Source organism: Mercenaria mercenaria, chromosome 2, assembly GCF_021730395.1.
Source record: "Mercenaria mercenaria strain notata chromosome 2, MADL_Memer_1, whole genome shotgun sequence".
Lineage (NCBI taxonomy): Eukaryota > Metazoa > Mollusca > Bivalvia > Venerida > Veneridae > Mercenaria > Mercenaria mercenaria.
The window spans coordinates 108253843-108270475 of NC_069362.1; the positions used below are offsets into that span (position 1 = coordinate 108253843).

At 36.5% G+C, this 16633-nt stretch overlaps 2 protein-coding genes across 3 annotated transcripts in view; both read right to left on the bottom strand.

Annotated features, from left to right (window-relative positions):
• LOC128555333 (brain protein I3-like) overlaps positions 1 to 3087 on the bottom strand; it is a 25743-nt gene extending 22656 nt beyond the window's left edge. Inside the window, exon 1 of the mRNA XM_053537482.1 lies at positions 2960 to 3087. The gene's annotated coding sequence lies outside the window, so the exon portion shown is untranslated. The remainder of the gene's footprint in view (positions 1 to 2959) is intronic.
• Positions 1 to 15085, bottom strand: part of LOC128555335 (brain protein I3-like) — a 22643-nt gene extending 7558 nt beyond the window's left edge. Inside the window, exons 1-2 of one of the 2 annotated variants that reach the window (XM_053537485.1) lie at positions 15018 to 15085; positions 849 to 903 (exon numbers count right to left, since the gene is read on the bottom strand). In XM_053537485.1, the coding sequence (XP_053393460.1) occupies positions 849 to 876 (28 nt within the window). In that variant the 5' untranslated portion in view covers positions 877 to 903; positions 15018 to 15085. Of the gene's footprint in view, positions 1 to 848; positions 904 to 3043; positions 3129 to 15017 lie in introns of those variants that run through there. The other variant, XM_053537484.1, reaches the window with a different exon arrangement.
• Between the last annotated feature and the right edge of the window lie 1548 nt (positions 15086 to 16633).

Here is a 16633-nt window from a genome sequence, read left to right on the forward strand (position 1 = left end):
AACACGGACAATTACCTTTATACTAATTGCTGGTGTATATAGAAACAAGAGGGTCTTGATGGCCCTAGATCGCTAGTTTGCTTGAACAGTTTTGACAGAGGATCACAAATTACTTTAAAATAGGGCCAGTGTTTTCTGACAGGAAAATTTTAGTTTCAACTAAATAAGTAAGGGTTGGTAATGACAGTGTGTGTTTGTGGGTGCAGGGGAAGGGTATGTAATGGTGAGGAAGGGGTGAATAATGATACAGACATCTAAGACACAATACCTACAAAGCCAAAGGATAAAAAATTATTTTTTGGTGTCTGGGGTGCGGTGGGTTGAGGGGGTTAATGTGTTTGGGGTAAAGTTTGAGGAGTGAGGGGGATAATATGGGCAGGGAGGATGATGATGTGACGATAAGAGACACATCCAAGAAACTTAAAGCAAAAGAAATATATCAAAGTGCCCGCTCGTTCCTCAAATAATGTACGGAAGGGCACATAGGATCTTCCTACGCAAATAAAACAAATATGAACATAACTGTACATTCAGGCCACCCATGACCAATTAATAGCTCTAAGATGTCTTGCTTTCGAGATAAAATGTCATGCGGCCGAGATAATATGTCAAGCACTCAAGATAACTTTATCTTTTGACAAGACCTAGATCGACACAGCTTAAAGTAGGTATGAAACAAGTCCTGTTTACTAGAGGCCAATCAAAAGCGTTGGTTACGACATGTAACGTCAACCTTTCGACATTTAGCGGTGGTTGCGACATTTAGCGGTGTTGCGACTTTTGACGGTGCCACAAAAAATAATTAAAAGGAAAGACAATACTTGAATAGTTATCATAATCCTACTAACCCGGTGGTGGGCCTTGAGGCTGAGACATTCTTCAAAATTGACAATCCTTTCGTAACTGAAAAACAGAGATTAGCATCAGAAAGTGTAGCTCATAGTCAAGCAAATGTAACACAGAACTAAAAGACCGTCTCCTTAATTATAAAACCAGTTTTATTCAATTACATTATTTTTGACTTATGTGAAATCAAATTTTAACTTTTGTGAAGTCTCAAGTAATGTAATTTTATAAACAATACAAATATGACGACACAAACTGGGATGAAAATTTAATTTTACTGAAAAACGGAAATTAAGAACTGTTGTTGACATAGCTGCATGTGAAATCAGCAGGATCGTTATCTTATCGATACAAAATTTATGAGTATCTACTAACACAATCTAGTAAACAGTTAAATGCACTCGTTTGACCTTTTCCCTTATTTGAAAGTTTGAAGATAACCTGAACGTACCCGCCAATGAACTTAGTACAAATGGTACAAAAATATACACAATTTAAATCTGTGCCTCACAAGATTACACAGGTTATCAACAATTTGTATTTGTTTGAACACAAAATTTTGAAATCTAAGTACTCAACGATAAGTACAAAGATGTCGAATATATAGTGTAAATTCAATTAATTTAAAAAAAAATAGTCACTATCTTTTTGGGGTATCATCTTTACACAATTTTGTTGTACAGCGAATGAGACTACAATGTCATATATGATGTCAAAAATTAAACTTTATGTTGTATAATTCCGTATTTTTGTGTAATGCCTTAAAACTGATTTCATTTTGGAAAAGTTTTACTGCATCTTAAACAGATTTATTCGATAATTTAAATCACGGGATAATATGGGGGAATTCCATTGGTTGTCGCAAACCAATAAACCATACGCCCAGGTAAGAGATGTTCGTATTATCTACCTGAATAAACACAAAGTACGGTGTGTTTATACTGCAAAAGTTGTCCCAGGACGCCGCCGGCCACTACGGGTCTGTGATTGGCATGTCTTGTTACTAGTTAGCGTACTATCCCATAATAAATATGTTAAATATTTAACAGAATACAGCATACCACAAAAAAAACATTTTGCAACACGTATTATTTGCTGTATAAAATTATAGAGAGAGCGTTTTAGAGCAATATAATACAAGTTATCAAATAAGGTTATTCAAAAACATAAATGAATGTTTTAGAAAATGAAATCTACATTACGACACACTATATAGTATTGACGTATACAAACAGCGATAAACAACATAAATTTTTTATCTGACGTTCGACGTGCCATAGTAACCGTTAATCTGTTTTATTTCAGGTCAAAATAGTAATTATACATAATTTATCTTAGGTCGAATGTGAAGGAAGTTCTACAATTTATATTAATCACTCTCGACACCTCATTCCTGATGGAATCCATCGCCACGAGGGTATGAGAGAAGATGCCCGTTTCCCTTTTAATGCTGAGCGCCAAGAAAGGGAGCTACTGGTACCATTTTTCACGTCTTTGGTATGACGCGGCCGATGATCGAACCCAAGACCTCCCTCACTCGAAGCGGACGCTCTACCACTAGGCTATCGAGGTGGTTAAAATAGTAGTAGAACAGACGTGTATACATATAATAGTTCGGTATAATATATATGTATTTTGAACTCTAATTTATACATGAACATAAACCATAGGCTAATAAAAAAGCTATCTGCGTATAAATTTTATCCAAAGTTCCATACGTTTTTAAGGCAAATTTTTGAAAAAGATTTATGGGGGTTGTTTAATTATATACTTCTAAAACTAAACTATATATATTAGTATAAACACCTACTTGAAGAATTCAAACAAAATGTAGAAAATTCGTTTCAAATAACGTTACCGTTCATTAAAAAAAATAGACTGAATTTACTTAATGAAATTTTGTAAAAATAATCATGCGTGTTCCTAGAATACAACCTATAATAACTGATTTATTAAATACACAGATATTCTGAGTAAGAGTTTTGCTAAACAAGAGCAATAATAATTGATTTATTAAATTCACAAAACATCCTATTAAAGTCAGTAATTCCGGATTCCTTCAAATGCCATCAGAATTATAAGCCAGAAAAAACGAAAACTAAACTTTACAAACCTTGTAAAATACGTATGTATTCCCTTTTCAATTATTTAGCTAGTGTATAGAAAGAAACAAAACGCTAAAACTAGACCCGCCTACCATGTGACTGTTCCTTTTTGATTAGAGTGAAACTACCGTAATGTTTGTAATCAAAATGCATCCCGGATATAGGAGTGTACTTGCACCAAGTACACAACTATTTTTAACCATTATTGAAATAATATGTCGAAATATATGTTTTTTCTATGAAAGTATCTATTTGCAACTAAATCAAAGTACGATAAAACATATCACTTATTAGTCCATTACAATAGATTTATCTTTTAAACAGTCTATTATCGCTGCATCAGTTTCACTGTATGGTAACTACAACGGTAGCCGTCCAATATGGCCTCTCCCGATCAAAAAATATCAAAAACATCATGTAATTTATGATGTTTTCTACGACTAAACACATATTTTAAAAAAAGATTTATTGGGTATTCAGTTTTCATTCTAAGGGTTAAGTTATTCGGTATAAAAAGATCAGATTATTCCAGTTTTAATTACTAAGTGATAAAAGCGTACAGATTATGGGAATCAAGAAGGGAAAACGAAACTTTTTAATGATGTTATCAGAACTATCATCAGACAAATCAGTTAAAAGGAAAGAAGAAACATTTTCTGACATATCTTGTCATCGGTCTCTAAACTGGAAGTATAGTATTTTTGCGAAAAATACAATCGTAAGTCAATCATATGTATCAAGTGTGTAACGGTTTGGATACAAGTAATTGAAAAGCAGTTAACGGTTTGGATTTAGTATATGCACTGGTTTGAATAGCACCTTAATTCACATTCCTGAACGAAAAATCGGTATCAAAGTTGATAAAATCATATACAACCACATCTATCTCCTTTATTCATTTCTGGGATATAAGAGGTAACCTTTTGTATGGATTGCATATAAAGTCTATGGAAAGAAATAAACTGAATGTCATAAAACTAAATATCTAAGATGTGTATAAACGATTCGAAATTAACATTGTACCTAGAGCAATTATTTTTTGGTACTGGTGCATAAAAAAATGTGTTACATTGAGTAACGAATTTATTTCATGGAATATTTTCGAAATAAATCACTATATATTCTGAGAGATAGGTTAAATGAGTTCTAAAACGCAGGGTGAGAATGTTTAAGTGCCAGGCTGGTTAGATATCCAAGTCGTTCGTTTTTGAAAGCCTGGATTCCATCCACCGTCTCGAGGGTGATTTGATTTGAACTCTTTTACGATAAATGTTCATTTGTTTATCATATTTGTCAATTGCTTTTTTAGAAGAGGAATTAATAAATGCTTAAAAAATAGGCTCAAAATACACAAAAACGTTTGTTTACCCTTCTATCTACCAACTTGAAAGCAACCCCTGTGCACATTAGCTATTTCATTATTCCAAAAGATGATTTATATCGACTACTTGAAGAATACGAAGGGCTATTGCACGCATCCGTTCGTCGACTTCCGCATACTCTTTGTTAATTATTTATAAGATGTTATATCAGAATGACTAGTGGGAATTTATTGAAACTAGTTGTTCAATGTGATGATCTGACATGCAATACACATGTTCCATAATTCTAGTTTGCTTTTTTTACAAATATATGACTCTTTTCTCGATTCACTAAATTGAATTTTGTACTTTTTTGTACGTACGCAGTATCTTAATAATCAATAGTTAGGAGGATCTGCAAAGTAAGGTTCTGCAAGTCTGACTTTAACTTCTTTGCAGAGTTATGCCGCTTCATTGAGCTAACAAATACTGCTGTAGCTTCGGTATGGAAGCAGGTACCTCACATACCACTTTTAAGAATGAAATGATGCTTCAAACACCTGTTTACTCTAATTATCCGACATGCAATGCACAGGCTCAAAGATTGATTCTCTTTTTGACTTGACTTAGCAAGTTATGGTTAAGTTCATATATGTATGCAGGAATCTTAGTGTTATTTAGCATCAGAAGAGGGGAAATTTCTATGACAAAAACATACATCTTACCAAAATTCTTGGTCCTTTTGTACTTGTTTATGTCATTGATTCATTCAGTTAGCTTTTTTGTGACGTAGCATTTGAATAGTAGACTATTATACTTGATATTTGCCCCTTTTTCATCGAAATGTATATAAACAGTCGTGAAAATAGAACAGAAGTCAGTATATAATTAAACAAGCTAGTGAATCATTTCCTTTTAAAAGCTCCGTTTTGAAATGTGAGATTGGGAGACAGGAAACAAAGCGTTTAATGTGACCCTACTATTAAACTTACAATCATGTATAATCAACAATAGTATTCTTGCACTTGCCTATCTTACTTAGTAATAGGCCTGTGTGTTTGAATTTCCTACAAAGATTAATGGTTCTGACGATTGTTTTTCGTGGCCATTCCTCTCCCACTGGTGTTTTAGATTGAACAATTTCACTGCTACGCTTGAGAAAAGAAATTATAAAAATGAAAACATATCCAATAGGAGAAAAACACGAAAGCCTACTACAGTGTATGCATAGATGTGTAAATAATTAAACTCTCATAATACATAAACATACTATAACGTATATGTAACACAGAAGAAAGAAACAAACAAACATCTGAATGTCGTAATGGCACTGTCAATAGCAAATAAAATCTGTAAAAAGATCCTTTGGAAGCAAGGAATACAACCAAGAAGAATAATAGCAGATTGATTGAGTCTGTTCATGAGAGGTAATGAAATGTGCAACACCTCTTAAGCCCTCTCGCACTGGCCTAAGCGGAACTCTATTACACATATGTTGAATGGACTCCATGATCCCAAAAGACCAGAAAATATAACAACACTGAATCCTCGCTGGGTTATAAACCTGTCAGTACATACTGAAAGGTGAGAAGGTGTACCAGTCGTGTATAGCCCTGTATAGCAAACACTATATATTAAAACTGTCGCTTAACGTATAGATTATGGAGCTATGCCTTCCACGAGGATGTTCATTTGGGTAAGTGCTGAAGCAAATATTACTTGTGAGGTGTGCGTCAATGTGTAGCGAATTGAAACAATCTTCAGTATGCAATGATCATTTGCTCAGTTTTAACATATTTTTCTGGACATCAGCAAGGATATGTGTATACTCATTTCAAAAAATCTTGAAAAGTCTGGTTTCAAAATTGTTAGCAGTAACATCAGTTTGATTAAATACACTAGAAAAAGTAGCATCCATATTGATCAACATATGAGTATTTTATAAGCATATATATTTAATATAATCTAAAATAAATGGTCTGTCGGAAGACATATTTGAACATGTACCATTGTAAAATATGAAAACATTACATATAAACAAACATTACTTTAAAATTAGCAGTTAAAAGTGTTAGTCCAAACCGCAAACATCCAAAGAGATTAAGTCATCCAAACCGGTGTACACTTGTTATCCAAACCGTTACATTCATGTTTCGCAACACTATACGTTTTGGGTCCTTTTGAAGTTTAGGTGCAATGTGCATATCACAGATTATGCATACTTATACTAAAGATAATCTTATAGTACATTTACATCCATTTAGTCCAAATAGTTTGATTTTATAGATAATAAAAATGAAATTTGGGAACATCTGACACGAAAAAGAACAATTTCCATGAGTTTATAAGATATATTTATGCTGAATATGATTCCGATCGCCATGTCAGTCCAGCGATTACTTCTTTGGACATTACCAGTGTTAGTGAACAGAGTTTGGTAACGAAACGTAGCAAGACGTATTAAATATCTGTAAGAACTTATATGACCTTCCGTTGTTTTTTTCTTCGAGCGGCTATATTGGACAAATCCAAACACAAGGCTACCGTTGTAGGTTATGTAAATAGAAACTGTGGCCAAAACGAAGTCAACGGGATTACAGCCGCACTAACGAAAGTACTCACAGGGGCCAAGTCGGTTTTAGTATAATTTAGCACTGTTACCACAGTAAATTTAAAAATAGGTTTGGTCAAACATTTAATAAACCGTTAAGTACAGGGTTGTCTATCCATAAAATACTTACCTGGACTCAATAGTTCGTTTTATTTTCTGGTCCTTTGAGACAATTGAGCCATTCCTTAGAGGTCCACTTAAGTCGGTGCTATTTGTTGGGCAATGGCCGAATCATAACCTCTTGTAATTAAACCTTTAATTTACCAGACACAGTTGGAATATTACCATGACCAAACTCCTTCGAAAAAAAAACATCCCCGTAAAAGTCAGGTTGTGTTCTTCTTTGTTTTTAAATCTATTAGACGATCCTTTTGATAGCTTTAGATGCATAGAACACAACCGAGCAAAGCTGAAACAGACTCGGTTTAACCCTTACCCTGCTAAACTTATATAATGAACTTCTCCATCTTTCAATTTGGACAGTACTATAAACTGTTAAAAGGGGTGCTTACCAAAAAAAATACTGACAGAATGATGAATAGTGCATATCATGATCAGACTGCACGGATGTGCAGGCTGATCATGATCTACACTTGTCGCAAAGGCAGAATCGGTAGCATGACAAGGGTTAACTGTTCAAAGCCCTTTTCGGCTGACATTTATATTGTTTTTGTTCAGTATTTGAACGATATTATAAACGTGATGAGTTCGTTTAAAATATTGTGTATTAACTGCTTATAAAGATTTGAAAACTGATGAAGTAATGTCTTCCTGGTTGTCTGAATGCACAGTTATATGAGTCATTGTTATAACAGTCAACTTCCTGCTTCAATTGTACTTTGCGTAGGATTTTAACATTGTTTACTTTATTCTAGCATAAAACTGCTGTTATTGTCACTTTTCGGGGGTGTTTTAACAGGAGAGAAAACGTGTGTTAACAGAGAGATTCTCGTGCTCACCTGCTGTTATAACACCTTTTTATATATGCACGTTCCGTGGCAAAGCGTAAACGCATTACGGCCCCAAAACGGATAATTCAAAATGAAATGACGTCAACGTGAAAAAAACAATGTAGACTTTACCACGCATTTCATTGAAATTCAATGACGTTAGGCACAATATATTAATTCACCTGTTTTTTACGCGTTTTCTGCTAGAATAGCGTTAGCGCATGTTCTTTTCGTGTTATAACATCTTCAGAATCCCTCGGGAATCGTTGGTACCCTCGCCATAACGGGCTCGGGTACCAACAAATCCCTCGGGATTCTGCAGATGTTATAACACGAAAAAAACATGCGTTATCCCTACAATAAAACCCAGAACATTAATTTTTAAACAATTGTATATGTGGCAATATTCTATATGAAACAATTATTATTCACAAAATAAAATATCTCTGATCAGCATTGTAGGACCACATTCGTAACAGATCGCATTTGTAACAGATTTCGTACGCATGCGATCGCATTTGTAACAGGTAAAATGTGGTACGAATGTGTTTGTCCAACATGGGGGTTGACAATAGATGCACATATGTATCATGTTGAGTTTTATACTGCAAATGTTCAATCAGTTGGTTGTCATCGCAACATCATTAAATGACTGCCATAAGCACCATCACAAGTTAGCGTCGTCGTCGTCGGCGTCAATAACGTCATAAAATTATTTGAGCCGCATCATGAGAAAATGGGCCTTCAGGAACTTTCGAGGCTTTGCAACCAGTGTGGGCCCAGATCAGCCTGTGCACCCGCGCAGTCTGATCATAGCCCACACCGTCGCTGTTATTTCAAAGAAGGCTTATTCTACCTGAATATGAAGTTTTCTGACCCTAATTCAGATGCATAAATGCACAGGTCAGCCTTAATATAGAGTTTCCGGAAATTCACGAAAATGTTCGAATGCCAATTTTCCCGTGACTTGGCTCAATTGTTATTATCATTTCTGCATCCACTGCCACTACCACTATAATATGATTACAACTTCAGCTTCTTCTACTGTTACCTCGACTAGCTGAAAGGTAGACCCACATGGTCAGGTCACTGGTTCGAACCCGGTGGCGACATACATTTGTAGCTATCTTTCGTTATCCAGAGCTGTCTCAAGTTGGGTGACAAACAGGAAGTTGCTATGTCCTGGGACAAATTATATACAACTTGTCATGGGCGGAGTCGTTAGCCTTAAGTCTAGGAGGGCCCGACCTTGTGCATGCTGCGAATTTATGTCTATGAGATTTTAAGAAAATACACCTTAGTTTTTAATTACCCTCACCCCACATAGCTCGCTCGTAAGGAAATAGGCCTTCGTTTATTATAATCCCGCCGTGAAATAGCGGAGTTATATATATGTTCTTGTCCTTGGTATAACTTGCACATGCATTGTTAGATTTTTAAATTATTTGGTACAAATGATCAGCATGGATAGAAGGTTTGTTGCGACCATGATCCATGTTGATATATCCATACCATGGTCACAGCTTTGAACTTAGATTTGTTTTGTTATTTTGCTGTAATATATAGGTTTGTGTCCGGATCATAACTCGCTTTAGTCAGATTTCCAAATACTTTGGTAGAAATAACCACCATTTATTGACAATCTGTAGTAGTCATACTACACATATTACTGCAAACGACTCGAATTTTGGAACCCTGTAGAATGGTTTTGATAAATATTATGTTTGTATATACGAGTTTACACTCATACAATCGTTTACGGGTCTGGTAAAACCACCGATACACGTAAAGTCTGAACTGGGTGGATGAGAGACACAATAGCTCTGGAAAGTCCGGCCCTGACTGGAAATTCAATAGGCTCCGCCGGTTTCGTAATCTGCAAAACTATCCACTGCACCACCCCCACCGATGGAGTTACTTGTGCCGCTCCTATAGAGATACAAAACAACAGTATTTCCATACGAATGCAGACACCAGGCCAGGCAAGAAAACTCTCTTAGTAAATATAATCCAATAAAGTTCACGTCAGGGTTTTGAATAGGACATATTCCATTGTCTTCAGTATAAGTTTTTTTTGTTGTTGTTGTTGTGTTTTTAATTTTTGATGTTCAAAGCAATGCGAATTGACAAAGATGAAAAAACGAAAACGAAAAACCTATTTTGCAGCGAACCCGTGCACGCCGACGACATCAGGATCAGAACAATAACATTGAGCAGTCTTCGAATAGTCAAGCTAGTCACTATTTAAAAGTATACATAAATGTACATATACCCGGTGTTCTACGGAAACAAGCTTTTACAAGACTTTCTATGTTAGTTGAGACTGCCTTGATCTTGTTTTAGTACATTTTATTTGTTGTTGAAGCGACACAACCAGCGAACAGGGATTGCATGTGGTGTACATCTTCCCCTTTAATCATACATATTCATTTATTCATGCATTTAGTAAAAATGAAATCTTACAAACCAAAACCGGTATGGGACATTTATAAGTGGCATGTACATGTAGTACCATGCTACTATGAACAGACCAGTCATGATAACGGTATTCTTTCCAAGTTTAATTGCCAGATATTAACCTAACCGGAAATATCCCTCTAATCAACAAGAGGGTAGTCATGGCCCACTATTGCTAACATGAGTAATACTACACTAAACAGGTTATTAAATCTGCGACTTTTTGCCATTTCAGGGGCCATAACTCTAAGACAAATAGCGTGATGTGGCTACTTCGAGGAAAAAAAACAAGATATTAATGATATATAATTTCAATGCAAGTTTGGTCAAAATCAAATAATAAATATGATCTATGTCATGTTTTCAATGTCAGCAAATTTTGTCATTTTAGGGGCCATAACTCCAGGACAAATGGTACTATATAGCTGGTTTTCGCAAGGAACCGAGATGGTATAGATATATAACTTCTATACAAGTTTGGTCAAAATGGAATAATAAATATGGTCTCTATTGTGTTCACAAGACTAAAATAAGCAATATGGCTGTTTTTAAAGGAAGTGAGATCCTTTATAAGTTTAACAAGGCAGTCTGAAAGACAGCTAAATCCCCCGCCACTGGTATGCATAGTGAAAGGGTAAACCTTTGACCTTGAGCTGTGACCTTGACCTTGAGTTGACATGGCTGACCCATCATATTCTGCACATCGTCTAGATGAAGTGTTCATTTGACCCAAGTTTCATGAAAATCCTTCAAAGGGTTTAGGAGATACAGAGCTCAAACCTTTGACCTTGAGTTGTGACCTTGACCTTGAGTTGACATGAGTTCTTGATGAGGTGATCATTTGACTCAAGTTTAGTGTAAATCTTTCAAGGGGTTTAGGAGATACTGAGTGGACACGAAATGGAAGGCTCAAACCTTTGACCCTTATTGTGACCTTGACCTTGAGCCGGTATGGCTTACTCATCAGTTCTGCACGTCGTCTTGATGAGGTGATCATTTGACCCAAGTTTTATAAAATTCCTTCAAGGGGTTTAGGAGATATAGAGCGGACACGAAATGGAAGGCTTAAATCTTTGACCTTGAGTTGTGACCTTGACCTTGAGCCGGCATGGCTGACTCATGAGGTCTGCACATCGTCTTGGATAGGTGATCATTTGACCCAGGTTTCATATGAATCCTTCAAGGGGTTTAGGAGATACAGAGAGGACACAAAATGGAAGGCTCATACATTTGACCCGGCATTGTGATCTTGACCTTGAGCCAACATGGCTGACTCATAAGTTCTGCACATTATCTTGATGAGGTGATCATTTGACCAAAGTTTGATGAAAATCCTTCAAGGGATTTAGGAGATACAGAGCGGACACAAAATGGACGGCTTTGAGTTGTGACCTTGACATTGAGCCGACATGGCTGACTCATGAGTTCTGCACATTGTCTTGATGAGGGGATCATTTAATCCAAGTTTCATAATTATTCTTCATGAGGTTTAGGAGATACAGAGCGGACACGAAATGGTAGGCTCAAACCTTTGACATTGAGACGACATGGCTGACTCATAGGTTCTGCACATCATCTTGATGAGGTGATCATTTGACCCAAGTTTCATGATTATCCTTCAAGGGGTTTAGGAGATACAGAGCGGACACGAAATGTTACGGAAGTATGGAAGGATGGAAGGACGGAAGATGGAAAGTCGGAAGGACGGACGGAGACCATTCCTTTAACCCCCACCACGTGGCAGGGGATTAATAAAAATCAAATAATAAATGTAGTTCCCATTGTGTTGACAAGGATAAAATCAGCATGTTTTTTTTTTGTTGTTGTTGTTTTATGTTGTTTTTTTTTTGCCAATTCAAGGGCCGTAACTCCAAGTAAAATGGTGCAATACGGTTGTTTTTGAAAGGGACCGAGATCTTATAGATATATAAGTTGTATGCAAGTTTAGTAAAAATCAACAAAAAATGTGGTCTCTATCTCGTTCACAAGGCTAAAATCAGTAATTATTGCCATCTCTGGGGCCATAACTTCAAGACGAATAACGTGATATGGGTGGTTTTTGAAAAGAACCGAGATATCATAGATATATACAAGTTCTGTGCAAGTTTTGTCAAAATCAAATAATAAATGTTGCCTCTATCGTATTCACTAGAAAAATGTGAACGTACGGACGGTCGGACGGTCGGACGACGGACGACGTACAAAGGATGATCACAATAGCTTACTTTGTTACTTCGTACAAGTAAGCTAAAACATGTTACAAATGTGTTTCAGATGTAAAAATGCACTTTTTTGTTCATTTTTCCGATTGAAAATGACATGTGACAAATGTGATCAGATGTCACATCAAAAATCGGCATCGATCACATTTGTCTCAAAAATTGTTACAAATGTGCTTGATTTCTGTTACATATGTGATCTCATTTGTAACACGTGTTACATATGCGATCGCATTTGTAACACCTGTTACAAATGCGATCTGTTACGAATGTGGTCCTACACAGCATGAGCGAATCAAATCAAATTCGTTGCAATGAAAAGCAGTGTTGAGCCGTATACGTCAAAGATCGAATATGTAACACGTCTGTGATATATTCGACCGTAAAATTGACATTTGTCTAATGTGACGTATTCGTCTGGTCATTTTTGACAGTTAACACCGAAAGGTATATATCACATACGTTGTGATATAAAAGTGCATGATACTACAGCTTATACTTCAGTTAAACTCATTCCAGGAAGGGGATCGAACCCCCACCCCCACCCCCACCCCGCCATCCTGCAGGTGCCGGCAATGTAATTATATAAAGTTTATTCTGTGTTTAAGTTGATCGCTTTGAAATAAATGAATTGTTATGGTCGTACGTGTGACTGGGACTTTTATAGATAATCCAGTCCTTGCATTTCGGTACAGCGTAGGCCTTCATGACGAAGAATGTACTGCTAATGGGTGTCTGTGGAACACCGTTACCCAAAGTGTTACACTACAGAATTACGTTAGGGCCATCGCCTTTGAATGTGTTGATCTGAAACGCGATACTCGTTAGTACGACGATGAAAACGCGAAATCACGAAACTACGATAACGAAAACGCGACAACACGATGATGATAACGTGATACTACGATAACGAAAACGCGATAGTACGATGATGATAATGCTATATACTTTTTTCACCATCGTAATGTCGCGTTTTTTACATCGTACTATCGTATTTTCGTGTTTTCGTTATCGTAGTATCGTGATTTTGCAATTTCATTAACGTACTATCACGTTATCACCATCGTATGTCGCGTTATCACCATCATACTGTCGTGTAATCATCATCGTACTGTCGCGTTATCACCATCAGTACTGTCGCGTTATCATCATCGTACTGTCGCTTTATCGCCATCGTACTGTCGCCATATCATCATCGCACTGTTGCGTTATCACCATGTACTGTCGCGTTATCACCATCGTACTGTCGCCATATCAAATAGCAATTATTTACTCCTCTGCACTGGATCGGGTGAAAACACTAATAGATCAACTTTTAAAAATATAGCTTTAATTTTCTAGTGATAAGTTTACATCACACTAAATCCCAAATGACAGAAACTGAATAAGGAAATAAATCAGGTCCAAATACCACACTCTTGTTGTTCCTGATCTCAGTTCCTTTAAAAATATCATCACCTTTGCTACATTGAAAATTAGGACTGGACTTCCCTGGCTGACTCATCAACCCAGACCTGAGACCAGAACATGCCTAATTTGCGTAAAAATTAACGTACGAAAGTATGTTAGTTACGTTGTACTACACACAATTAAAATGTAAAACCAGAATCTCGCGTTGACAATCAATCTGAATCATTATGTTTTTGTATGAACATTTTGGTTTCAGTCAGTCAAAAACGCTTTTTTTTTAATCAATCAACTTTACAAAAAGCAAATATTCAACTGAAATAATAAGTTGGCATTTCCTTCTATAATTTCACAAAATTTGTTACTGAAAGGTCAAAATGACTAACTCTTACACTTATTATGTATTTAAACTGCAGTCATTAAAACATGGTCCTGATTGACTTGGCCTGGCCTAACCCGGTCATATATTGAGCTCATCGGACAAGGGTGGCCTGGTCAGGCCTGGAGATTAGAACATCCATGCACATATCAACACAAATTACGTCTTGTATTATCTAATTAAATGTAAACAGCTTCAGATGTCTCTGCGAGAGAACGAAATACGGTTATGGCACAAATCAGCCACCATACCCATCGGCAATACTTTCATATTCATCGCTTTAAAATGTATAAATTTTCTTTACAACATGCAAAAGGATATCTTCTTGCATATAACAGCTGTAGTTTTATTTTGAAAATACGCAATCTCACATAATTGAGCCGCGCCATGAGAAAACCAACATAGTGGCTTTGCGACCAGCATGGATCCAGACCAGCCTGCGCATCCGCGCAGTCTGTTCAGGATCCATGCTGTTCGCTATTGCAATTGACTTTGAAAGCGAACAGCATGGATCCTGACCAGACTGCGCGGATGGCGGTCGCAAAGCCACTATGTTGGTTTTCTCATGACACAGCTCAAATATGATTTGTATTAACGCTTGTTTATAATGACATTTTGCATTAGTCTGCAATGTATTTAACAAAATTATTTACTCAGTATAACTTAGCAAATACTTCCTTTAGCTATGCAGGCAAAACTGTAAAACAAAAAAAAGTAACTAGATATTTTCTAATAAACATACCTGCTCTTGTTTAATTTCCGATTCAAAGTTAAACACGTCTTGACTACACACTGAAAACTACACACACAGTAGCAACGCTTTCTAATCGAGCCTGCTTCAGCGATTATAATCTTGATCTGAAAAAAAAAACAGGTGTTTTCCTTATTTTTGCCGCAAGTAAGGAATATGCAGAAAGTTTGAGTTACGTGTCTCGAAATTTCGACTTAGTAACAATTTCGAGTTACTAACTACAATAGTTTACGTTGATGTATAGGTCCTGGCCAAGATTAGGTACCTACATGGTCACACTGGCCATAGCTTTCGCAGAAGCAGTGGTTCCAACGTCGCGGCGGTGGAGGATTCGTCGCAGAAGCGGTAGAGAAATATGGCCGGCTGACTACATTTACGCTGTCATCGGTACTTTTTCTAATGAGTTTATCACGTTTGACTGAAAACAACCAGTGAGACAGGAGCCCACATGTGTACTCTTCCAGCCACAAACCCTTGTTCAGTGCAATTCTTTGTCATTAATGTAAACACTTCTGTACAGTTTGACGAGGGACTGCCGTTTTGTAGAATTTCCATCAAAAATGGTAAAATCTTGTACAAAACGACCCCTGAGCACGTTTGCATCAAATCATAAGTATGACACTGTCAAGCAAAAACTATTTCTCCGTAATCGGTGAATTTGCATTGCAGGCATACACAATAATCGACAAAAATGATTCCAACGCAGTGCGCAGTGGGTACAATTGCAGCGCATTACGGTGTTTCTTTAATGTTCGTTAAGGACTTTTAACTTAACTATACAGCACTTTTCCCGTGATTTTAATTGGAGTAGGGCCATACAATCACTTCGACATTAGACAGCAACAAACTGAAAGTTTAGAAATTAGAATAAATATATTATTGATTTGCACATCCGTATATACAAAATATCAACCGACAATATTGATTGTTTGATGAAATGCTGACCGCATGCTACTTTTGCATCGTATAAAATACGAACTTGACTAATGTAGAATACAGTGACTTATACGTAGCATACCATTACAAAATGCCATTGAGCAGCTGCGTAATAGGAGTTAAGACTTTACAAGTAGGCTGATTTGCATCTACTTCTAGAAATCCTTTTATTTTCAGACGTTTACCACAGGATTTCAAAAATGTCAAGGAAAAAGTTAAAGTTTTTAATGTAGTGACAAGATGAGATTACGTGATCGCCCTTCGTCCGTCGTCTGTCCGTCGTCTGTCCGTCCGTCGTCCGTCCACAATTTCTTGTGAACACGATAGAGACCATATTTTGCAATAGATTTTAATCCCTGAAAGAGCCAAAACGTGTTAATGTTTACCTTATGAACACGATAGAAGTGACATTTTGCATTCGACTTTGACCACACTTACACATAACTTAAGTCACAGTAAGATCTCGGTTCCTTTTGAAAGCCAGCTAGATTCCATCATGTGTTCTAGAGATACTATCCCTGAAAGGGGCAAAATTTCTATTCTGGCCCTTTCAGCCATATGTGGTTTCATTTATGCTTTGATTTGATACAAACTTGCAGAGAATGTTTATCTTAATTATCTCTAGGTCAAGTTCGAAACTGGGTCATGTGGGGTCAAAAACTAGGTCACTA